Source organism: Vipera berus, assembly GCF_964194415.1.
Source record: "Vipera berus genome assembly, chromosome: 7".
Taxonomy (NCBI): Eukaryota; Metazoa; Chordata; class Lepidosauria; order Squamata; family Viperidae; genus Vipera; species Vipera berus.
The window spans coordinates 71,123,316-71,149,294 of record NC_138209.1 but is presented as its reverse complement, the minus strand read 5'-3'; the positions used below and the strand labels follow the sequence as shown (position 1 = coordinate 71,149,294).

Here is a 25,979-nt window from a genome sequence, read left to right as displayed (position 1 = left end):
GGAGAAACTTCCTGACAGTGAGAACAATTAACCAGTGGAACCACCTGCCTCCAGAAGCTGTGAATGCTCCAACACTGGAAGTTTTTAAGAAGAGATTGGACAGCCGTTTGTCTGAAATGGTATAGGGTTTCCTGCCTGAGCAAGGGGCTGGACTAGATGACCTCCAAGGTCCCTTTCAACTTATTATTATTATTATTATTATTATTATTATTATTATTATTATTATTATTATTGTTGTTGTTGTTGTTGTTGTTGTTGTTGTTGTTTGTTGTTTCTTAAATCTTCTACTCTTTAGCTTAAATATGCATAGTTGTTCTTAAGAATAAGATGAAACTATCGCTTTCTTATCTGTAAATGTAACTTACAAATTGCAGTCTGGTACGAAGAGATAGTTAACTCATCCAACCTCTGCAAAATTAGCTACAGGACAACCCAGGGGAAATTTTTTTACAGGCCCTTAGAGTATACTCCTTCTGCCTCCAGAATCAACATGTTTATTCTTAGTTTTGGTTTTCTAGAGAAAAACATTGGAAAAATATTTATATCCGTAGGGCAGTAGCAGGAAAGATCAACTCACCTTGCGGTCACCTCCTAACTCCTCAGCCCTAGGCAAGCTAGTTGGAAAATGACTGAAAGAGCTATGGCAGAAACTGGTCAATGACTACAACTGAATACAATACTAATCACATTATTGTACCTACTTTTTGAGGGGACCAATGGCAAAGCATTCATATGTCTCCTCATCACTCCTCATTAGTGAACAACCATCCCAGAGATGTGTGTAACCTATGAATGAAGCCTGTTTCCTCTAGAACAGTGATCGCGAACCTTTTAGAGACTGAGTGCCTAAAAAACGCCCCCGTCCTGCCCCCCCGCCCCCGTCCCCCGTCCTGCCCCCCCGCCTGCCCCCAGGGCCACTCACCACCCTCTACCGCCCACCACCCAGGCAGCCCAGCAGCACCAAGGCAGCCATCTGCAACCCACAACATCTGCACATGAGGGTGGAGTCTTGGCCCTGCTGCCCGGCTGCCATGTCCTTGGCTGTGTTGGTCTGCGCGGGCCATGCTTGGGGGCAACTCTCCTCTGGGGGGCGCTGCTGGTGAGGAGGGGGCCACTGGGGGACGCAGGGCCGGGGTGTGCCCACAGAGAGGGCTCTGAGTGCTGCCTCTGGAACGTGTCTTGGTTTATATTTAATTTAATTTAATTTAATTTAATAACATTTATATACCGCCCTTCTCCCTGAGGACTCAGGGCGGTTCACAGGGCAGAATAAAATAGCAAATACAAACATTAAAAAGAGATTAAACAATTGCCCTAGTTAAAAACAATAAAAGTACAATTCTAAAAAACCCCAAGATAAAATTAAAAGACCAAAGATAAAACAACCCCACCGATCCCCATCAGGCTAGGCCAGCTTGTACAAACAAAAATGTCTTGAGATCGCGACGAAAGGAGCGAAGATCGGGCGCCATCCGGAGCTCTACCGGTAGCTGATTCCACAGCTCCGGAGCGCCCACAGAGAAGGATCTCCCCCTGGGGGCCACCAATCGACATTCTCTGATCGGTGGCACCCTGAGGAGGCCCTCTCTGTGGGAACGCACAGGGCGCAGGGAGCTTGATGCCGGCAGCAGATGTTCCCTGAGGTACTCCGGCCCCATGCCATGAAGGGCTTTGAACACCGTTACCAGTACCTTGAATCTCACCCGGAAGACAACTGGCAACCAATGCAGCTCACGGAGCAGAGGTGTAACGTGGGAGTATCGGGAAACTCCCAACACCACTCTCGCGGCTGCATTCTGTACCAGTTGGAGCTTCCGGGTGGTCCTCAAGGGCAGCCCCATGTAGAGAGCGTTGCAGTAGTCCAGACGAGAGGACACGAGCGCATGAGTGACCATGCACAAATCATCCCGGCTAAGATAGGGCCGCAACTGGCGCACCAGGCGAACCTGGGCGAAGGCCCCCCTAGTCACAGCTCCTATGTGGTCTTCTAGAGTGAGCCGTGAATCTAGGAGGACTCCCAAGTTGCGAGCCCTATCTACGGGGGTAATAGTTCACCCCCCATAGCCAGAGGTGGAATGTCCGAATAAACCCGGGATGAAGATATGCAAAGCCACTCAGTCTTGTCGGGATTGAGTTGAAGTCTGTTCCTCCCCATCCAGACCCGAACCGCCTCCAGGCAACGGGACATCACGTTGAGGGCATCACTGGGGTGGTTTGGGGTCGAAAAGAAAAGTTGGGTATCATCAGCGTACTGATGATACCCAACTCCAAAGCCACGAATGATCTCACCCAGCGGCTTCATGTAGATGTTGAACAGGAGAGGCGAGAGGACCGACCCCTGAGGAACTCCACAAATGAGAGACCTCGCGGTCGACCTCTGCCCCCCTGCCAACACCGACTGCGAACGTCCCAAGAGATAGGAGGAGAACCACTGTAAAACTGTGCCTCCCACTCCCAGTCCCCTGAGACGCCGCAGCAAGATACCATGGTCGATGGTATCGAAAGCCGCCGAGAGGTCTAATAGGACTAGAACAGAGGAGTGCCCTCTGTCCCGAGCCCTCCAGAGATCATTCACCAGCGCGACCAATGCCGTCTCCGTGCTGTGCCCGGGCCTGAAACCCGATTGGTACGGGTCTAGATAATCCGCTTCATCCAGGACCAGAGGGAGCTGATGCGCCACCACACTCTCAACAACCTTCGCAAGAAAGCGAAGGTTGGAGACAGGACGAAAGTTGTTCAATACAGCTGGGTCCAGGGCAGGCTTCTTGAGGAGAGGCCTCACCACCGCCTCCTTCAAGACGGCGGGGAAGATACCCTCACTCAAAGAAGCCGATATAACTGCCTGGAACCAGCTGCGTGTCCTCTCCCGGGCTGCATAGACCAGCCAGGAAGGGCACGGGTCCAATAAACATGTGGTGGTGCTCAGCCTCCCCATGATCCTGTCCACTTCCTCCGGAGTCACAGAATCAAACTCCTCCCAGATGATATCGACAAGACCACCCGTGTCCTGATCGTCAGACTCTGCCCAGTCAGAGTCCAGACCGGTCCGAATCCGAGCGATTTTGTCCGACAGTTGTTGGTTAAACTCCTCGGCACGACCCTGCAAGGGATCCTCCCTCACCTCCTGATTTAGGAGGGAGCGAGTCACCCTAAACAGGGCGGCCGGGCGATTATCTGCGGACGCAATAAGGGTGGCGAAGTGGTTAGACCTCGCCTCCCTTATTGCAGCGAGATAAGACCTAATGTAGGCTCTTAGTCGCAATCGGTCGGATTCGGATCGGCTGGACCTCCAACCGCTCTCTAGGCCCCGTCTCCGACGCTTCATCTCCCGGAGCTCCGCAGAGAACCATGGAGCTCGACGGGATCTGCACCGGGTCAGGGGCCGCAGGGGTACAACTCGGTCAAGGGCCTCAGTGGCCGTCCTTTCCCAGGCTTCCACTAAGGCATCGGCCGAGCTGTGAGCAAGGAAGGCAGGTGGGGACCCCAGCGCCGCCTGGAACCTCTGGGGATCCATTAAGCGTCTGGGGCGGTACCATTTAAGTGGTTCCAAACACCCACGGCGGGGGGTGGCAAAACGGAAGACCAGCCGCAGGAGATGATGATCGGTCCATGACAGGGGCATAATAATTGGAGAGCCCCCACCAAGATCATCTAACCACCGTCCAGACAAAAAAACTAGGTCAAGGGTGTGGCCTCCTTCATGAGTCGGTCCCAAAATTACTTGCGTCAGGTCCATGGCCGTCATGGAAGCCATGAACTCCCGAGCCAACTCAGATGATCCTCCCAGCGATGGTAGGTTGAAGTCCCCCAAAACTATAAGTTTCGGGAACTCAACCACCAGCCCAGAGAGGACATCGAGCAGCTCAGGCAGGGCTGCTGCTGCGTGACTAGGCGAAAGGTACACCAGCAGCAAGCCCAACTGCGCACCAGGGCCGCATCTCAGAAAGAGAGACTCACACCCGACTATCTGGGGAACGGTGGCCTCCCGCGGACACAAGGTCTCCCTCATAACAACAGCCACTCCCCCACCCCTACCCTGAGCCCGAGGCCGGTGCAGCACCCGGAAACCTGGTGGGCAAAGATCAACCAGAGGAATGCCGCCCTCTGGGCCCAACCAAGTTTCCGTGATGCAAGCCAGGTCAGCCTGCTCACCCTCGACCAAGTCTCGGACGAGAGGAGCCTTGTTAGCGACCGACCTGGCATTCAAGTACACCAGCCGGAGCTCAGGAGGCTGCACATCCTCACTCCCGGGTCCTCGGGGCGGAACCAGAGGGTCGGAGTGCCTCACCGCTTGTAAGCAGCGGAGAGGCCTTCCCTGAGACCGATACGGCCCTCTGTTCCTACACCTGCTGCCATTCCCTATCGTCGTGGGGATGGATAGTCCCACGACTGGCCCTGGGGCCCCAGAAGCAGCCGACCCCCGCTCCCCCCCTCCGCGATCAGCCTCAGCACTAGCCTGAACAGAGGTAGTTGGACTGCCCCCCTCATCCAAACAACCAAGAAAAGAACCCTCCCTCCTCCCTAACCCCCAAAAAAATTTTGACAAAAAGCAAACCAAGGACCTCCTATTAGGTTTACGTCGGAGGCCCATAGCCGTGCCCGGCCATCTCTCAGGATCCCAATAAATGGGACCTTCCTCGAGATTGTACTCGGCTGGAAAGGCGGGCCGCCTCCAGGAAGGGGGAGCACCCCTGAGGGCGAGCAAGTCCGTAGAGGAGTACTTAAAACAAGGCATAAGAGCAGTCCAGATATAGGCAGTCCATGATCAATTGATTTAAGGAGGAACCAAACAGAGAGCAAATAGGTGTCCCGAGCCTCCACCCAGCCACTGCCACTCAGCTGGGTGCCACCCCAGGACAGGCCAACCACCGCCCTCTCACGACAGTTGGAGAGCCTATACCAGGGGGAATGGTCCGAGACATCCATCCTGGGTACAGCATGTCCCCTAGAGCTCTCACCTCTAGGGGCAGCAGATGTAAGTTCAGGCCACCCTCTCACTGTGGCCAGTACCCAGGGAACTCTGAATCCTTTGGGGACGATATGTGAATGGCAATAAAGAACAGTCCGAAGGCAGGGATGAGATAGTGTATTATATCATCAAAGTCTGCACTACTAGATGGCCAAATCCTCCGTTGCTCTAACCTTCGAGAAGATTGATCATGGCCAGTTCTGCAGACATTGGGGTCTTCCAAATTATCTAATTCTTTTAGGTCCACAAATCCAATGGCACCAACCAAAGTCACAACTGGAGCCACGGGAAGCATAGATCTTTCAAGGGACCACTGGGCTCCACTGGGATCCACCGGAATTAACCGGCTAGCCCAGGAACCTTCGAGGCCACCAACAGCAGTGAGAGTACCAGGCCATCTAGAAAGAGTAAAGCAAGTAGAGGAAGCGATAAGTTGAGTGCAGCGTCGCCGCTGAGTCGCCAGGGCCGCTGCCACCACCGGAGCGTTGCTGCAGACGCCGCCGCCATTGCTGCCGCCGCCAGGACGCTGATGGAACCAAGAATAATCCAGCCCTTCCCGCCACCGATCGAAAACGGGCCAACAAGGCTCAGGCGGGAACGGGCAAACGGTCAGACAGACAACCCAGCAAGTGGTCGATGGAAAGGAAGGCCTAGAGCGGCCCTGGAGCAACGCCGCCGCCACCGCCATCCCCGTCGCCAACGGAGCGAGCCAAGAACGCCGCCGCCGCCACAGCCGAGGGAGACCAAGCCGACCACAGAAGCGGCCCGGAATGGCCCGAAACGCCTCCACCGAGACCGCCAGCAGCGAGGGACCATCAGAAGGCCGGCTCCGCTACCGCCGAGGACGCCCAGCAGGCTGTCGATGGAAGGGAAGGCCTAGAGCGGCCCTGGAGCAATGCCGCCGCCGCCGCCGTCCCCGTCGCCCTCGGAACGAGCCAAGAACGCCGCCGCCGCCACAGCCGAGGGAGACCAAGCCGACCACAGAAGCGGCCCGGAATGGCCCGAAACGCCTCCGCCAAGACCGCCAGCAGCGAGGGACCCTCCGAGGACGCCGGGTCCGCCACCACCGAGGACGCCGCTGCCGAAACCGCCGGCCGCCGAAACCACCAGGTACCGCGAAAACGGCCCAGAAAACGCCCGAGGGAGCGGGTCGGCGCCGCACACATCCAGTCCGAGAGCAGCAGGGCCGGCAGCAAAACAGCAGTCCAAAACCTTCATCCTTCAGCTGCCAAATCAATTGCCTTCACTATCCCCCCAACCCAGAGGGTGTAAACACCCCTGGGGGGCTCCTAGGACGCCTATTTTCTGAGACTTGCAGAGCTCACCCTAACAGATCCGCCTGCACGTCCGCCATCTTTTTTTGAAAACTATATATCTGAGGGGGGAAAAGGCAATAATAATTAACAGTCAATAATGATTAAATTTGATAATCCCATAATTAGTATATTAATTAATAATGTATTTCTTTGGTCTTCCCTTCTCCCTTTTGTATTCTCCTTCTTCAACCTTAAACAAATATAATTCTTAATATTTTCAATATATAAATGATTGAATATAGACATTTTTTTCATATTTGTACAGATAACGATAACATCTATGTATAACATTTTTTATCAGCTTATATTATTCTTATAACCATCATCATATTAGTTCACCATGCATCCTATTTTCGGGATTTTTGTTTATCAGTCATGATTTTCTCAATGTTAGTCATCTAAATATCCAAATTTTTCCATCTAGGTACACCATCCCAATTTTTTCATTTCATGTATTATAAAAAAAAGCTGTGTTTCTTATCTATCTTATAACATCTGGGTACAACAGAATTTGATTCCATTCTTGATATGGTTCCTTTAAATATGTCCAGGCATTGGTTGTTAGGATGCGTTTCAGTTGATGCTTCTATGAAAAGTTTAAGCTACATGGAGAAAGTAAATGAAAGAATGGATCTCAATTATTTTTAGGTTTTATTCTCATCCTTTTTGATTACTAACATTACAAGGAATTGGATTTGACTGGTTAGTCAGTGATATCTTTTTCAGAAATAGCATGGTAACAGCCACCTTTGAAAAAATATCATTTTGCAGGTACTCATTATAAGTGATCCAGAAAAGTTTGGGAACAATCATTTGCTTCCGAATAGCAAAGTCTTGGAAGACAAACATTGTGACTTCAACTACAGATAATTTGGGATTACATCCATTATCTGAATCTTTTTCTATCTGGATACAAGCCCAGGTTTCATATTTCAATAGCATTGGTTGCCCTCTCTTTTATTGTCCTGGCACATAACTTCTAGAACATTTTCTGCACATACTGTGATTAAAACTGATGCAACAATGACTTAATTCCAAGTCTGTTTTTCTCTTGTTTTGGAATTTAAAGTTGCTTTCATCTGTTGAATTTTTATTGCTTTTAATTTATTTTATTCTATTATTTTATTTTATTTTATTATTTGTTTGTTTTTATATAGTCAGGAAACTGACATTGAATGATACAGCTTCTCTCCCGCCCCCCAACTTCCAAAAAAATAACTCCGGCCTGAAGGCAAGATCTCGACATGGATTTTTGAGATTCCAGCCCAATTTCTTCTATGTTGTATTACATTTCTTTTGTGCCCTTGTACAAGGGAGGAAATTAAAGTGCAGAAATTATACTGCAGAAAATAAATTGGATATCCTTTTACAAGGCTCTGGCAAGCGTTGGTTGCCCTCGTCCATCAATCTGATTTATATCTGCCACAAATGAATGAAAAATGGTTGTGAATCTTGAGCTAGAAACCCAGTATTAAAAATAAATAAATAAATAAATCCAGGAAATAAATGGTGACTTCTCTGCTAACAAATCGACATCCTGTGTCAATTTATCAGTTTCAACTTCTCGGATCTTGAGAAACGTTTGGCAAAAATAACAGGGACTGAAGTTGATGGTTACAGATGACCTGGTTAATCAAAATCCCATGTTTGGTCTATTGTCATACCAAAGGTGCTTTTTTTCAGGAGGCAACTGGACTTTCTTGTTTTTCTTTGAAGACGTTTCGCTCCTCATCCAAGAAGCTTCTTCAGCTCTGACTGGATGGTGGGGAATGGGACAACCAGGACCTGAATGACTGAGAATCTCCATAGACATTTGGTACTGCTTGCCTACCAACTAGGTTACAGTAAATGAGATGGGATATTGGTGAATAAATAAGGCCTATAACCACAACAGTTCTGCATACAGAGAAAAACCTTATTCATTCTCCCGTGTAAATACATCTAATGTGGTTTTGAAGTCTACTTAGTGAGGATAGCTGCAGATCACTTTCAACCTGCTTTGTGAGGAATAAATATGAAATCAAGCATCGCTATTCCACATTACAAAAAGAAATAGTAATTACTCTCTGCGATTCCCCCTACTACAAGAAAAATCACAGACATTTGGCAGTAATGCCCAGTGATTTTAGATCACTGAAAAGTGGACCATAATTAAATCTTCACACTGGCACTGAAATTGAAAGGGAAGGGCATGTGTTTGTAGCTTGCACCGCCCAACTTTCTCAGTCACCTCATAAATGAGATCTACTCTACTCTACTCTACTCTACTCTACTCTACTCTACTCTAGCCAAAGGCAATGCTACCATGAAAGGCTTAGTACTATTCAGGTTAACAAGCTAGAAGAAAAAGTAAGGCTTTAAGGGTAAGAACTTAATCCTAACTAATAAGAATGAAATGATTGAGTGATTCAAAGTTGTAGGAACTTCGGGGTAGAATGAACATGTCCTGATAGAATTCGCTATAATGCAGACACAGGCAACTGAACAAAGTCAAACCAGTGTTTTAGACTTTAAGAGAGGTGACTTCAACAAGCTGAGATTAGGAAGGATTCCATGGATGGAAATCCTAGCAGGAAAAAGGGCCCAAGCAGAACAGGTGCACAGAAAAAAGACATCAGAGAAGACCAGCGTGGTTGCACAAAGAACTCCCCGACAAACTGAGGGACAAGAAATACAAATACAAGTGTCATGTGATCCCCTTTTGTGACCTTCTGGAAAGCAAAATCAATGGGGAATCCAGATTAATTTAACCACCGTGTTACTAATTTAACAAATGCAGCGATTCACGGAACAACTGTGGCACGAAAGGTCGTAGAATGGGACAAATTCACTTAACAAACATCTCACACTTATCAACGGAAGTTTTGGCCTCAGTTGTGGCTGCTAAGTCAAGGAATACCTGTACTTTGGGAGGGAATAAACGAAGATAATCTTATGCAAGTTATCCATTAAGACCTGAATTTGCTTCACCTTTTGCCTCAGTCGTTCTCCAGCACATCAGACAGAAAGTCTTCCTCATCACCGGCTAAAGGAACATGCAGAGTTTGACTCCAAAACTGACAAAAGATGTGGCCTTTCACCCCTAAACTTCTCCCTGGCCCATTTTTTCAGTCTCAGCATCGGTCAAAAGCACTCAGCCGTTTCTATATGCTGAGCTTTTAATGCGTTTTATGCTTAAGGCTGTAGTGCCATACGTCTTTGTATAGGGACAATCCTGTTGGATATAATGGGTGTGGGGGAGAAACTTGCTGCAGAAGAATCATGGCTGACTCTTTTACCTCTCAAGGGATTTTGCTTAAGAAGGAAGACTGTACAAACCATGGATAACACCTTTTTTTGGAAAAAAATTTATTAGTTTTTATAGGGTTAAGTGGGGGTGGGATAAGGGGATGGGAATTAGGGTTAGGGTACAGGAAAGGTTGGGGGTGAGGGTTGGGTTTTCCCCCAATAACATTCAATACCTGGCAAACCTCATACTGTCTGGGTAAATCTATATAAGTAAAAGTAATAAAGCTAAGAATTGATAACAATGATATAATAGATTATCATAAACAATACTAAGTTTTCAACGTATAGTATTTTTCTTACTCAAATAAATTCAAAATTGCATATCACATTCCTTTTAATCGGAATGATAGAATTGGAAGAACTGTATTGGCCACCGAGTTTAACCATCCTTATTTCAAAATAATTCGCGTTCTTTCCAGAGTGGGATTAACAGGGAGCATTACTGATGTTCAGAGATGTGTTGTTGTTGTTGTTTTTAAAAAAGCTTCATATATTCTTGGGTTTGTAACTTCTCACTGTTAAGAAATATAAATATGCAGTCAATTCTCATTATTCGTGGGAGTTACGTTTTATAAAGTTACCATGAACAAGAAGGCAGGGCATTGACTTGTTCTGCCTTGGTGGGAATGGAGGCATCGAGCAATTCAAATGTTCCCCGTGTGTCCACAAATAGTTGCGTTCAGTACTTCAAGTGTTAATTTTGGGGTCACAAATAAATGTAGGCAAACATGGAATTCATGAATACTGAGGATTGACTGCACATGCTTTCAAAGGGTCAACTTTTATGAAAGAGTCAAACTGGTGTGAGTGTAGTTAGTGTCATAATACAATGACACAATGACAACAAGATTTGCTGATCTCAATGCTTTGCTGATCTCAAAAAACTAAGCGGAAGTGGAACCTTATTACTTACTACTTGATGTACACCAGAAATTCCCAAAGCTTTGACTGGACTAAATGGAGAAAAATTGTCCCAGGAGAAGACAGTATGAAAACATCTGGAAATGACAAAAGGAGTGTTTTGCTGCTGCAATGAAAACCCACCCATATTACGTGTGCATGCAACAGCATGATGCATGTATAAAATAGGCAGAGCCCTCCCTTCTCCTTCCCCCCCCCCCAGATGCTCTGAGGCTACGTCACAGCATTTTCCCAGAAAACAGCATGGATATGTTAACCCAATTACTGCCCAGGCTTCATTTCTGTGTAGAATCTATGAAGCAATTCACCAGTGCAGAAAGATACTCTATATTTCAATAGCAGTCCAGTCAACACCCAGTAAAACAATGCCTTTGGGTCTTTTTTCTGAAACATTTCTTTCTTATTTTTGAAAGATAAATGCCATGGGAAAATTCAACGTTTTTGTTCATTGAATAAATCAACAACTGTACAATACTATTTTTTAAGAATGAATGAATGAATGAATGAATGAATGAATGAATGAACCTTTATTGTCAAAGTACAACCATGTATACATTGATATTGGCTGAGTTCTAATTGCCCAAGATGTCTGCCCTTGAAAAAAAATCCCTCCCAATTACACATTTAGTTGATGACTATTTCTCGAGTACAATTTTTGAGCCAGTTTTGTAACAATTGCTATGCCATCAAATCAAAATGAGTTTCCATGCCATGCCACGTTTTATCAAATGCTTTCCTGAACTTGAGGTACAGTATATTATACCTTATATAGCATACCCAGAATCTATTGATGAAGCTCGCTGATTTTTTTTTAAAAAAGGGATTAAGTAAGATTTCTCTTTTACAATTTCATGCTGATTTCTGATAATTACTTCATTAATTTCAATGTGCTTCCAGATAAATCTCTTTATGAATTTACCCAGTGCTTTTTTTGTAAAAGAAAAAGATGCCGGAACTCACACATGTCATACAACCCGCCTTGCCTACCCTACAAGGTTCCATCCAAAAAAGGTGCTGGAACTCCGTTCTGAGCGTTCTATGAGAAAAAAAGCCCTGAATTTACCTAAGGTCTTCTCAGCTACTGAGCTCCAACTGAATACTTTGGTGTTTATTGGATCTTCCTTTCCCCTCTTTTTGCTCCATCTGCCACTTCTTCAGGATTTGAAAATCATTTACAAGGTCTGGCCAAACCATCAAGCCCGTTTTGTTGACTTCCGTAAAAGTAAAGGTAAAGGTTCCCCCACACATGCTTGCTAGTCGTTTCCGACTCTAGGGGCCGGTGCTCATCTCCGTTTCAAAGCCAAAGAGCCAGCGCTTGTCCGAGGACGTCTCCGTGGTCATGTGGCCGGCATGACTAGACGCCAAAGGCGCATGGAACGCTGTTACCTTCCCACCGTAGTGGTCCCTATTTTTCTACTTGCATTTTTACGTGCTTTCGAACTGCTAGGTTGGCAGAAGCTGGGACGAGTAACAGTCGCTCACTCTGCTATGTGGCACTCGGGATTCGACCCGCCAAACTGCCGACCTTCTGATCGACAGGCTCAACATCCTAACCCGCTGAGCCACCACGTCCCTGACTTCCATAAGATACCATTAATCTGGTCCTGGAGAGCGGATCTCATTTAAAGTAAAGATGGGTTTTCTGATCCTTGTTTCTGCAGTCCTGCTCCTTCACAATTTCTTGGAGGAAGATATTTTATTTTTTGTCACAGAGGAGGGACCAAAAGAGGAGCTTTGCATTTCCAGCATTGCCTCCCCTCCCCCATCCCTTGAGCAGTTGGTATTACGTTTTGTGTTGTTTTTTTTCCTTTTAACTTGATCGTATTTGAAGTTTTTTTTTTATTCCTCCACCAACCTCGGTTCACTCTCAGCAGTTCCCAATTCTGGGCTTCTTCTTTTTTCTGTCACCTTTTTGTTTTTCCAGTTCTTCTTCCCTAAGATTTTTTTTTGTGGGGGGGGGGTCGCTTCTTTTCCTTTCTCCTCCATTGTGCTTTCGACGACTCCCCCAACCCGTGTGTGGTGTAGTTGGTTCACATGGTGTAATAAGATGGAGGGTTTGTTGTCAAGTGTGTGTTGGGGGGTGTGCGTGGGAGCACCAAGGGAGGCTCAGCTAATCTCAATGTACACCTAGTTGTACTTTGACAATAAAGGTTATTTTCTCTCGCTACGGGTTTAGGAAAAACCGCTTTCCGAAGTCCCAAGATAGGGAGGTGTCTTGACACGGCCGGGCTTTCCGTCGCGGTTGCCCTTAAAAGCTTGTAAGCCGCCCTGAGTCTTCGGAGAAGAGCGGGATATAAATGGAAATTTTTTAAAAAATTAATTAATTAAAATTAATTAATTAAAAAAATAAATCCCGAAATTGGGCTTCTTTTGCCGGCGTCAAAGACCGTTCTTTCTCCCGCCACCCCACCCCGCCCCGCGCGGGCTTCGGTTGCCTCAGAAGGCGCGCGGGGCCTGGCTCCTTATCGGAGACGCGCAGAGGGAGGCCAGAAACCCACCCTCAGACGACGGCGGCGTCGGGGTGGGGGCCGAGCCTGGGGCTGGGCGGGTGGCGCCCAGCGGCCTCCTCGGGGGCGCGCCCGTTGGGAAAGGGCGGCGGCGGCCGCACGGAAGACAAAGCGCGGCGCTGAGGCGACGGTCGGAGCGGGGTTTGGGGCGGACGCGGCGTCTCCGCAGCCTCACTTCGGAGGGGGACTCGCTATAGCCGCCGCCGCCGCGGCTCCTTCCCCGTCCAGCTCTACCAAGGGCGCCCGCCCGCCCGTCCGCCCCTTCGAAGTCCCGTCAGCGAACGAAGCGCAGCCAGCCACCCGCCATGGACAGCTCCGCCGCGCCAGACAACCGCACGGCGGCGGCGCCGGCTTGGCGTCTCCTGCCTTTCGCCCAGGGGCGCGGGAACGCCACGCCCGGCCCCCGTCCCGGCTCCGACTCCGGCTCGGCTCCCTGGTGGGGGCAGGGCTTGGCCCCTCCGGCCGGCGGCGGCGGCGGCGTCGAGGCGCCCTTCTGGGACGGCCCGCTGAACCAGGGGCTGAGCGTCTTCGTGGGGCTGGCGCTGTGCGTGACCATGCTGGGCCTGGGCTGCACGGTGGAGCTGAGCCGGCTGGGCGCGCAGCTGAGGCGGCCGCTGGGCTCGCTGCTGGCGCTGCTCTGCCAGTTCGGCCTGATGCCCCTGCTGGCTTTCCTGCTGGCGCTGCTCTTCGCCCTCGACGAGGTGGCCGCCGTGGCCGTCCTGCTCTGCGGCTGCTGCCCCGGCGGGAACCTCTCCAACCTCATGTCCCTCCTGGTCGACGGAGACATGAACCTCAGGTAGGCGGGAGGCGGGAGAGCGGGAAGGAGGCGGGGGCCGTCGGGGCTCCGCTCCTCCGTCGCACCCGAACGGCGGTCGGACGTGGCGCCGGTGTGGAGCGCCCGCGCTGGGCCGATGCCGAAGCTTGCGCGGCTGCCAAAATGGGAGGCGGCTCTCGCTAAGGAATCGGGAGGGTAAGGGCCACGCTGTCGGCGGGCCTCGGCTTACGTTCGGGTGACCGTTGGTAGTGAACAAGGGCACTGGAAAAAGTGACTTGGGGGACGTGTGTGTGTGTGTGTGTGTGTGTGTGTGTGAGAGAGAGAGAGAGAGAGAGAGAGAGAGAGCATCCCCAGGGTCATGTGATTTGGGTGACCCTTGGAAGTGAACAAGGGCACTGAAAAAAGTGACTTAGGGCCGTGTGTGTGTGTGTGTGTGTGTGTGTGTGTGTGTGTGTGTGTGTGTGTGTATCCCCAGGGTCAGGTGATTTGGGTGACCGTTGGAAGTTGGGTAGTGAAAAAAGTGACTTAGGGCCGTGTGTGTGTGTGTGTGTGTGTGTGTGTGTGTGTGTGTGTGTGTGTGTGTGTGTGTGTATCCCCAGGGTCAGGTGATTTGGGTGACCGTTGGAAGTTGGGTAGTGAAAAAAGTGACTTAGGGCCGTGTGTGTGTGTGTGTGTGTCTGTGTGTGTGTGTGTGTCTGTGTGTGTGTGTATCCCCAGGGTCAGGTGATTTGGGTGACCGTTGGAAGTTGGGTAGTGAAAAAAGTGACTTAGGGCCGTGTGTGTGTGTGTGTGTGTGTGTGTGTGTGTGTGTATCCCCAGGGTCAGGTGATTTGGGTGACCGTTAGAAGTTGGGTAGTGAAAAAAGTGACTTAGGGCCGTGTGTGTGTGTGTGTGTGTGTGTGTGTGTATCCCCAGGGTCAGGTGATTTGGGTGACCGTTGGAAGTTGGGTAGTGAAAAAAGTGACTTAGGGCCGTGTGTGTGTGGGGGGGGGGGCTGGCTCAGGAATTCTGGGACTTGAAGTCCATGAGTCATAAAAGAGCCGAGGTTGCCTACCCCTGGCCTAGAGGTTACGCAGAAAAAGGAGAGCCTGCTTTACTAGCCCCCTCTTGCTACTGAGAGCAACTGGGCCCTTCGGGAAAAGTGGAGAAAGAGAGGCTTCTTCCGGATGCCGTTTGTCTTATGCTCTCGACCCAGTGTTAATCTTTCTTTCCTTCCCGACAGCATCATCATGACTGCATCGTCCGTCGTGCTTGCTTTGATCCTGATGCCTCTTTGTCTGTGGATCTACAGCCGAGCTTGGATCAACACCCCCTTCGTGCGCCTGTTGCCCCTGGGGGCTGTCACCCTGACCTTGTGCAGCACTCTGGTCCCCATCGGCCTTGGGGTTTTCATCCGCTACAGATACACGAGGCTGGCAGACATTCTCGTGAAGGTGAGCTGAGCAGAGACCCGTCTTCCCACAGGGAAAAGATACGTGTAGCTCAGGGTGGAATTGTGGAGACCTTGGTGATCTTTTCTTGCAGATGTTTCATTACCTGACTGGGTAACAAGAGTGTAGCATTGATGGCATCTAGTTGGGTAATGAAATGTCTGCAAGCAAACAACCAAACTCGGAGCGCCAAGGACACCACAGACCTCTCCTTACCTGGTGCAAGAAAGTGCTTCTGGCTCTCCTATTTCAGTGAGTAAAGACGTTTCCTCAACTTGCACATCCCACCTGTCAGCACCTTTATCAGCCACTCAGAATAGTTAAAGGTGGACTCTCAGAATCTCATTGGTCAGATTTTTCGAAGGGAAGAAAGTTAAAAGAATCCTGGAAACCGGGTCTTTTAGCCACCGTTTATCAGGGAGTTTATTCAGGGAGTCCCTTCTTTGATTCTCTTTCTAAGTTGCTCTTCGTGGGAGAGGATACACCCAACTTGCCAACTTGGTAAGAGCAGTTTCTGATCTCACCATCCCGACTTCCAGGAATTACTGTTATTTTCAAGCCGATTGAAATCCTGTCTCAAAAACATCCACTCTTCTGCTTAGGTATCAGTGCCAGACTGACTGAATCCTCTTTTATGTTTTTGAAGTTAAGTATGGCAGGTGGTCTTCCCCAGTCACTTGGCATTTGCCCCAAGATTTTGTAAAGATAACATATAAAGTTCAGAAGATCACCAATGCGCGTGGAATACTGCGTCCAGTTTTGGTCACCACGATGCAAAAAAGATGTTGAGACTCTGGAAAGAGTGCAGAGAAGAGCAACAAAGATGATCAACGGGGCTGGAGGCTAAAACATATGAAGAACAGTTGCAGGAACTGGCTATGTCTAGTGCAGGGGTAGGCTCTTTCATGACTCGTGGACTTCAACTCCCAGAATTCCTGAGCCAGCTATGGTCTAGTGCAGGGGTAGGCAACCTTGGCTCTTTTATGACTCGTGGACTTCAACTCCCAGAATTCCTGAGCCAGCTATGGTCTAGTGCAGGGGTAGGCAACCTTGGCTCTTTTATGACTTGTGGACTTCAACTCCCAGAATTCCTGAGCCAGCTATGGTCTAGTGCAGGGGTAGGCAACCTTGGCTCTTTTATGACTCGTGGACTTCAACTCCCAGAATTCCTGAGCCAGCCATGCTGAGGAGAAAGGGAGAGGTTTCCATGCTGAGCCATGCCGGCTCAGGAATTCTGGGAGTTGGAAGTCCACAAGTCATGAATGGAGCCAAAGTTTCCCTCATGCTGGCTCAGGAATTCTGGGAGTTGAAGTCCACGAGTCATCAAAGAACCAAGGCTGCCTACCCCTGGTCTAGTCTAACGAAAAGAAGGACGAGGGGTGACACGATAGCAGTCTTCCAATACTTGAGAGGCTGTCACAAAGAAGAAGGGGCCAGTCGGCCCATTCTCCAAAGCCCCTGAGGGCAGGACGAGTACTAGTGGATGGAAGATTATTAAAGGGAGATTCAACCCAGAATTAAGGAGAAATTTCCTGACAATTTGAGCTTATCACTGCTTGCCTCCATCAGTCGTGGCTGCTCCATCACTGGAGATTGTCAAGAAGAGGTTGAGCAGCCATTTGCTTGGAATGGCATAGAGCAGGGGTAGGCAACCTCGGCTCTTTTATGACTCATGGACTTCAACTCCCAGAATTCCTGAGTCAGCTATGCTGACTCAGGAATTCTGGGAGTTGAAGTCCATGAGTCATAAAAGAGCCGAGGTTGCCTACCCCTGGCATAGAGTCTCCTGCTTGATCAGAGTTTGCTCTAGTCTAGAAGGCCTCCAAGATCCCTTCCAAGCCTGTTATTCTACGTCAGACATGTCAAACTCGCGACGTCACGTAACGTTATCGGAGCTTTTTTGCCACTGCCGGCAATGGGGTGGGCGTGGCTTCCCGATGACGCATCCGGCCCGCGGGCCCGGCAGTTTGACCCCACCCCCCCCCGTTCTACGTTCTCTCAGCACCACAGAATGCAACTCACCTGGTCTCAGTGGTTTAAGCGCGTTGAAAATGTACTTGTTTTCCCAGACCATTTTTTCTGTTAACTTAGGACTTCAAATGTGTCGCTTCGTCTTGTTCCTTGTATGGAACACATACGGTCTTTCAGGAGAAAAATGCCGAGATAAGAGTTGAATATGTTTTGTTTTTGTTGTCAAATGTCATTGGGGTTGCAGTTATCACCGGACACTCTTTGTTCTTCCATTTCTTCAGAATACGTATAAAGTCCTTTGTGCTTCTCCGACACCAGTTGTGTTTACTTAATAGCCTGTCCTTTCTGCCATGTCCTACCCTGTGTCCTTTTCATTTTCAGCTTGCCATCAAGACTTTTTGTAGTCACAATGGTGGCTTATGTTTCCCTGATTTGAATTGCTTCTAAATTGGGTCTTTAGGCTGTATCCTTTTTAAAGGAATGCCCACCTCCCATTTCCCATTAGTTCTCACGCCAGGGAACCCGTCATTTCGAAATGATTAAAATCCGATTTCTTGAAGTCCAGGATGTGCATTTGAATATGCTCAGGTTTTGTTTTCTTTAAATTCTAGAATTCCAGAATTACATAGTCGTTGCCCTGTGACATTTCTGGAATTTCCATTTTAATCTTCCCGACTGATTAATATCAAATCAAGGACTTCTGTTTCTCTTGTGTGTTGCTTTGCTTTCTGAGGCATACAGCTGTTAGCAAGCCACATTCACAATCACCTGCAGAGCTTGTGCTTAGCTGAGTGCATCTCTCAGCAGATGTCAAGGTAATTAAAGATCTTCTTGTTCCTTGTCTTCTTGAGTTACAAATTGATTTTGGAAAGCATTTATCTGTAGCTTCTCCCTGATGGAGCGATTGACAATAAGCATCAGCCCTTATTACTCTTGTTTGTCTGCTTACTTTAAGCCAGGATAATGCCTTAGGAATTAAGGTGGACGGCCTTTTGTCCTTTAAACAAAATGTAACCTAGTTCACAGGCCTCCAACCTTTCTCAGTTGGCGGACCGGAGGAAAGAAAAGGGGAAGCGTTTTATGGTTGCGCCCACACACAAACAGGGCCGTGAGCACGCGCGATGCAAATGAGGCCGTGCTAGCACCCACACGACACTCACTAGCACCGCCCCGTTTTGGCTGCGCGGCACCCATTTTATTTTATTTATTTATTTTTCGCCATGTGGTGCCCCATTTTCATGGTGGCGGCCCCAGCACGAGTTGGGGTGAGTGCGCGCACACACGTGCCAGCTTGTTCCATGGCCCTGTGGCCAGTAGGCCATGGCCTGGTAGTGGGCCATGGCCCACAGGTTGGGGACTCCCGAGCTAATTGCTCGAGTCATGAAAATGATTTGTTTTCAACCTTTCCTGTTGTCCCTTTCCTGTATCCAGACTTAAAAGTTGCATCTTATTTATTTCTCTTTATTTACCCCTCTTTGTTATTCATTTATTATTTTATTTTATATTTTATTTTATGATGTCATTCATTTATTTCTCACCTGAGGCCAGGACAAGAACGAATGGGTGGGAACTCATTAAAAAGAGAGAAGCAATCTGGAATTAAGGAGAAATTTCCTGACAGCGAGAACAATTAATCGGTGGAACAGATTTCCTCCAGAAGCTGTGGGTGCTGCCAACATTGGAAGTTTTCAAGAGAAGATTGGACGGCCACTTATCTGGGGTGGTATAAGGAATCCTGGCTTGGGCAGAGGGTTCGATTAGTAGACACCCCCCCATGGTCCCTTCAAGCCTTACGGTTCTATGATTCATTCTCAAGGGAGCCTGTGAAAAGAAAACAAAGGCAAAATAAACTTTAGGAGCGGATTTTCAGATTTTTCGTTCAAAAGTAACAGGTTCCTGTACAGTCACTCCTCCTCCTCCTCCTCCTAAATAATGGGACATCTGAAATCTACTTCAGCGCTTTCACCTCCAGCCTGGGACAGGATCTCATTGAATGATTTTGAAATCATGTTTACCATGCTTTGTCAAAACCTAACTCTTCCCAGTCCTTATAACTCATCTCGATCCTGGAGTTATCCATTTCAGAAAGGGCAGATCATGCTTCCGGAAACCAAATTTCTCTTGTTAGTACAATTTATTTAGCTATGAGGACATCATTTGCTGCATCTTTTAGTTCCTTCCCAAATCTCTTTAATATGAATCCAAAGGGTAGGAAGATGGAAATTTTAACCTCAACTGCCAGTGCTTGAGCTTCCTTCTTAAGAACGCAGAGGTCCACCATAACACGGTTAAAGGTATTCCTGGCAATAACTTTATTTTCAGCATGATGTAGAGAAATAGGAAGGGATAATAAGGAATTTGGAATGTATTCCTAGCAAAGAGCCAATTTTAACAGCTAATGAATCCAGTGGATGATTTCTGTTTATCTCGTTATTTCACCACCACCACACCCACAAAAAATTAGCTCCTATTTACCAGTTAACAATCCTTTCGTCTTTAAAATACTTTCAAACTGAGAAAATTAAACAAAAAAAACCCCTCAATAAAAACAAATTCCATACCTTTGGCTTCCTCCCTCCCTTCCTTCTAACTGGATTCGATGCCCTTCCTCTAGATCCGACTCACGCTTATCTCATACATACTTGTAGGAAACTCGAGTAAAATCTGGACGCTTCTCTTGCATTTAATGCACTTAGGCTGACATTTCCTGCTGTTCTTTGTTCAAGAGGAATGTAATGTTAATTACGGAGCATTAATCAGGGACAAAAACTTGAATTGTGCCAGCAAGCATCCAGATTCATTGAGGGCATGAAAGGTTGTATAATTAACTTTTTATCTCATTAATTAGAGGTTGCTAAGAAACATGAGGGCAATAATGTACTATTTATAGTCTGGCTGAGGTTTGAGCAAATACTTCGTTGGATTAACGTAGGGTAGAGGAAAATGTAATGTAAGATCCAGATATTGGAATATATTGGGATATTACAGATGAGAGGAATTGTTCCTCTTCCCAGTCTTCACCTAAGATGTTGGGACTCCAGAAAGAGTACAGAGGAGAGCAACAAAGATGATCAGGGGACTGGAGACTAAAACATATAAGGAACGGTTGCTGGAATTGGGTATGTCTAGATTAATGAAGAGAAGGACGAGGGGGGACATGATAGCCATGTTCCAGTATCTCAGGGGCTGCCCCAAAGAGGAGGGAGTCAAGCTATTCTCCAAAGCACCTGAAGGCAGGACGAGAAGCAACGGATGGAAACTAATCAAGCAGAGAAGCAACCTAGAACTAAGGTGAAATTTCCTGACAGTTAGAACAATTAACCAGTGGAATAACCTGCCTCCAGAAGCGGTGAATGCTCCAACACTGGAAGGTTTTAAGAAGAGACTGGACAGCCATTTGTCCGAAATGGTATAGGGTTTCCTGCCTGAGCAGGGGGTTGGACTAGATGACCTCCAAGATCCCTTCCAACATCATCATCATCATCATTATTTATTTATTTATTATTATTATTATTGTTGTTGTTGTTATTGTTATTATTATTATTATTATTTCAAAACAAGAGGCACAGCAAGGCTAAATGAAGGATGCCACATGTGTAAGAATTCTGTTCCAGCTTAGAATAAGATCCATACAACATTCCTTAACTGGGAGTCTTTATCTAAAACAACAGATACCTCTGAGGTAAAGTAAGAGTAATACAAGAACCAGAGTTTTCAATAATATATGGTATATTTATTGGCCAAAGTGTACTTTGCTACTGCTACTTGTGCTAGTGATTGTAATCATTATATTGCCTTCCATAAATGTGTTCCTTGATAGAGGTTTTTTTTTTTAAAAAAAGGAAAGAGGCAAATGCTCACAGCGTCTTCATTCCCCCCCCCACGCTGTCTCTCATACACATCCGCAGTCAATGGAGGCCGAGTTGAAAAAATGAATAACTTAGTGAATGCGCGAAACTCAGTGTGTGACAAGCAAATTCCATGTTAGGAATCTTTAGAAAAAGGACTGTAAATGATTCTGACATTCTAATATGACTTTTTAGATTTTTCTGGTGCAACTGTGCACCTGTGACATTTTAAAAGGGTAGAGCTGGAAAATGGGCAGAAAGGGGCAGATAAATTATTCCGAGGCTAAAACATCTTCTTTACCACAAGGAGTGTCTTTTAAACCTAAAAATAAGGACAAGGAGGAACGTGAGTGAAGCATTTTCTAACTTTACCTCAATATTAGAACCTGGAGTAATTTAATGAAATTAAAAAACATTAGGAAAGAGAAACGGGAAACATCAACTATCCTATACGAAGAAGTTATGAAATTCCTACCTTCAAATGAGGTGACTGTCTCCTAAATTAAAAAGGGACCCCATACAGACAACTAATCAAAGCTTACTAATCTTGACAGGGGTCCACGGCTTCCAGAATCAAAAGCCTATTAATACCATTTCTTACGAAACAATCGAAGGGACTTTGAAGAGGATGTCTTTGCCATCCAAAATATAACCTTTTAGCTATTATGGGATAGAAGCATTAGTAGCAGGACGTACTTCCTTATATCTGGGAGGCCAAACTTGATAAATAAAATTTCCCTCAGAATAGCAGAGCTATACATTCACCACAATAATAAAGACACACCGTTAGAACTACAGTTTCAACAGCAAGTTTGGGGACTGTTTTTGCCATAATAGATGTTGGACGTACGTTATACGCTATAAGAGAGCCTTGGTGGAGCAGTGGGCTAATGCCTCCTTAAGTAACACCAGCTGCCTGCAATTAGTGCAGGTTCGCATCCCACCAGGCTCAAGGTTGACTCAGCCTTCCATCCTTCCGAGGTAGGTAAAATGAGGACCCAGATTGTTGGGGGCAATTAAGCTGACTTTGGAATAATGCCGCTGGGGTGTGTGTATGTGAAAGCCCTAATAAGCAGGCATATACATAGAATGAAGGCTACTGCTAAGCTTGTAAGCCGCCCTGAGTCTTCGGAGAAGGGCGGGATATAAATGGAATTAAAAATAAAAAAAATAAAAAAATAAGATAAAGTTACTTTATCTATTTCCAGTGCTACCTGTTGAGCTAGTTTCACTCTCAAATCATTGTATCTTTGCTTTAGTTAAAACATTTCTCAAACTCAGCAAATTGATATGTGGACTTGTTGGCCCAGAATTCCCCAACAGGAATTCTGAGGACTTCTTAAGAGTTGAAATCGACACAAGCTTGAGAAACAGAATTTTAGTTGAATATACCAAATGGTTTTACAGGGTAATCCAGAAATACAAATTATCAAGTTTCTATAAGACAGGGCTCTGCAAACTTGGCCCTTTTATGACTTGTGGACTTCAACTCCCAGAATTCCTCAGCCAGCGTGCCTGGCTGAGGAATTCTGGGAGTTGAAGTCCACAAGTCATAAAAGGGCCAGGTTTGAAGAGCCCTGCTAATAAGAGATGCAGTGAAAAACAAAACCTCATCCGTTGAATTTCTGCCTATTAAAATTTGACCCAAGGACATTTTTTTAGCTTGCTCTTTTATGTAACTTGGATGTGCAAAATAAGGAAATTTATGAATAGGCAGCAGGACAGATCTGGGGTGTGTACAAATGATTGATGTTAGAGAACACGGGGTGGGGGGAAAAAACTGGCAGTTTAGCAAAATCCTATTTTAACATCCTGGTTATAATCACTTGACATTGCAACGAGGGAATGGGAGGCTGCCATGTCTTAAGATAGGGGGGTCTTCAAACTCGGCCCTTTTATGACTTGTGGACTTCAGCTCCCAGAATTCCTCAGCCAGGCACCCTGGCTGAGGAATTCTGGGAGCTGAAGTCCACAAGTCATAAAAGGGGCCGAGTTTGAAGACCCCTGTGTAACTAGGCAACGACACACTTTTCAAGGTTTCATAAACGTGATTACCAAAATCATGCATCATCTTCACCAGATAAAATACTAAAGTTCAGTATTTCATTTTCAGAATAAAACTGGAAAATTAATGCCTCTTCTTTTTTCTCCCCCCCCCTTGCTCTCTCTTCATTGAAAACGTGCAAAGTGTTATTAAACGTGCAAAGTGTTATTAAAAGATGTGATAGTGAAAAAAGGGGGGGCAACGAGTACGAGAGGAGCTTAGAGTTTCTTAACTGCTGACACTTCCCAATGCTGCCCAAACTTGGGCTGTGAAACCTGGGCTACAAAAACTCCAGGTGACATGGGACATCACCCCCCATCTCGTCTTCTTTTACATCCCTCCCTCCCCCACAGACCCCCCCCTCCCATCCAGACGTACTAAAATGTTAGCTGGAACCGAACACAATGTACTTCTTAAGATCATTTCTCTTGGCTGCGATTATCAATTATTTGGATGGTTTATGTCTTTCCCTTCTCTTTTCTGAAAGTTGCCACTGCATTTTAAGTAGTCTCGTCTGCTGCTAATGGATACACCTAAATACAGCTGCCCACAGAAGATTAGCCCTTGACTTATAATCTTAATTGTGCCGGGGTTTGTTGGTCATGTCTGTGTTCCACTTTGAGAGTGGGCAACTAAATTTCGATTTTTTGATGTGTGCCCACAGTAAAAAAAAAATGACACTAAAGGTTATCTTATCTTGTACAGTGTGCTGGTTGTTAAGCATGTCACCAAGTGACTGTGCCCAATTTTTACGGCCGCCAATAAATGCCCCCCGATGCAATCATGTGATCACAGATTTAATTTTCATCCCCTTCTTTCTTTCCTAGATCTCTCTGTGGTCCCTCCTCGTGACTTTGGTGGTACTTTTCATTCTCACCGGTACTATGTTGGGTCCCGAACTTCTGGCTACTATTCCCGCCACTGTTTACGTGGTAGCTGTGCTGATGCCCTTGGCCGGTTTCGGCTGTGGCTATGGGATAGCAACCTTATTTCGCTTGCCCCCGCACTGCAAGCGGACAGTCTCCTTGGAAACTGGCTGCCAGAACGTCCAACTCTGTACCGCGATTCTCAAGCTGAGCTTCCCCCCACAGTTCATTGGGAGCATGTACATGTTTCCTTTGCTCTATGCCCTCTTTCAGTCTGCTGAAGCCGGGCTGTTTGTGTTGGCTTACAAGATATATGGAAAGGATTTCTACAAGCAAGAGCCTCTAGGAGGAGATAATGAAGAAGACACAGACATTTCTTACAAGAAACTGAAGGAAGAAGCAATCCCAGAGATGTCCTACGGCACAGTCATTGCCGAGGATCGCGGTCCAGTGGTTATGGAACTGACACAGACGGTCCTCTAGGAGAAGATCTTAAAACCCTTGTTGAAATAAACTGGTCAGCCAAGTAGGAGAAACAACAGGGACCCCCTAAGCATTTGTTGTTATGTTGGCTTTTCTCATTGTACTCGGAAATAGTTGTTTTCACAAGCTGCACAACCGTATAAATCTCTTCAACCTATTCTCAAAAAAAAAAACAACAACCCGATGCCATCAACCACATCAGCACACCAGAAAAGACAAAAGGAACAGAATACAATGTAGGGTCTTGGAAAATGGAGCAGGAAGGAGGGGGGGGGAGAGAGAGAGAAAAACATATTTGATGAAATATGACTGTATTTGATAAGTGTAAATCTTTAGCATCGATTACATTTGCTGCTTAAAAAAAACAAGTTCTGTACCTCGTATATCATTCAGCTTCCCCATTGAAAGAGTAAAGTAAAATTGTGTGTACTTATGACTGATTAAATTACTTGCAAATATGACAAGCCATTAAGAAATTTATCTGAGACTGTCTGCTTCATCTAGAGTTCAGAACTGCTTCTTCCATAGGAAGTAGAACAACCGCCGAGACAATAAAATATATATATATATTTTCTTACCGATGTTAACTCTTTGCGACAGATATTCAGGAGAGGAAAACTGATTTGAGGGAATCTTGTTTAAACAAAAAACATTGGTTCGTACTTTAACTGCAACAGCTGTCCAACACCTCAATCTGAGTCCTCTTGGCTGGGATATATTTTGAATGCATCTAGAGCACGGGTGTCAAACTCGCGACGTCACATGACATGTTGCGACTTATTGTGAGTTTTTTTCCATTGCCGGCCATGGGTTGGGCGCGGTTTTGGTGTGACGCATCCAGCCCACGGGCCAGCAGTTTGATCTAGAGAAAACAGACCTAGGATGGGGGAAGAACGGTCATGAAGGCTGTACAAGTATGTTAGTATATCAGGCAAAATTAGTCTACTGAACTCAATGGGTTTTTTTATATATATTTCAAACATGCCTCCCTGCTCAAGAATAAATTCCATTGTTTCAAATCACTACGGTTTAAAGATATTTAGTGTATAATCAAACATCAGCTTAATATCTCTAAAACGTTTCTACTACTGTTAAATCTGAAGCAAAATGTCAATAAAATATAAGGGATCTCTGCCAAAAATCAATACTACAGCCCCCCAAAATCATTGATTGAATGAATCCTGTTAACACCTACGATACTTAGTATCCTTGGATATACTTAGTATATCTAGTTTTTTTTCTTAAATGCCATTGATTCAAAGCTATCTACTTCAATTTTGTAGCCACACTTGATCAATATGGACTTCATAAAATTATCTTGTTGCAATTTCTTCCTTAAATGCCTCAAGATTTGCAGTGTTGCCATTTTTTCGTTTTAACCCATACTTAGAAATGGAAGGCGTAATGGGAAATGCAAATTAATTGAGACTTTATCATTAACCGCCTCTTCTACTATTAACTGAGGGTATCCAAAAATAGATTGACAGCAGGATCCTCCACGTATTTGCCCCAAAAGCGGGGTTTAACTGTTGTTTCCCTGAAGCGAAAATCTTTAGTCTTT

The 25,979-nt window shown here is 46.4% G+C and overlaps 1 protein-coding gene across 1 annotated transcript; it reads left to right on the top strand.

Annotated features, from left to right (window-relative positions):
• Positions 1-13,052: 13,052 nt before the first annotated feature.
• SLC10A4 (solute carrier family 10 member 4) lies at positions 13,053-24,418 on the top strand (the record flags this gene model as incomplete). Its single annotated transcript, XM_081332789.1, has 3 exons — positions 13,053-13,797; positions 14,999-15,209; positions 23,897-24,418. Exons 1-3 carry the CDS (start codon positions 13,307-13,309, stop codon positions 24,416-24,418), a joined length of 1,224 nt encoding a protein of 407 aa, XP_081188915.1. The 5' UTR covers positions 13,053-13,306.
• Between the last annotated feature and the right edge of the window lie 1,561 nt (positions 24,419-25,979).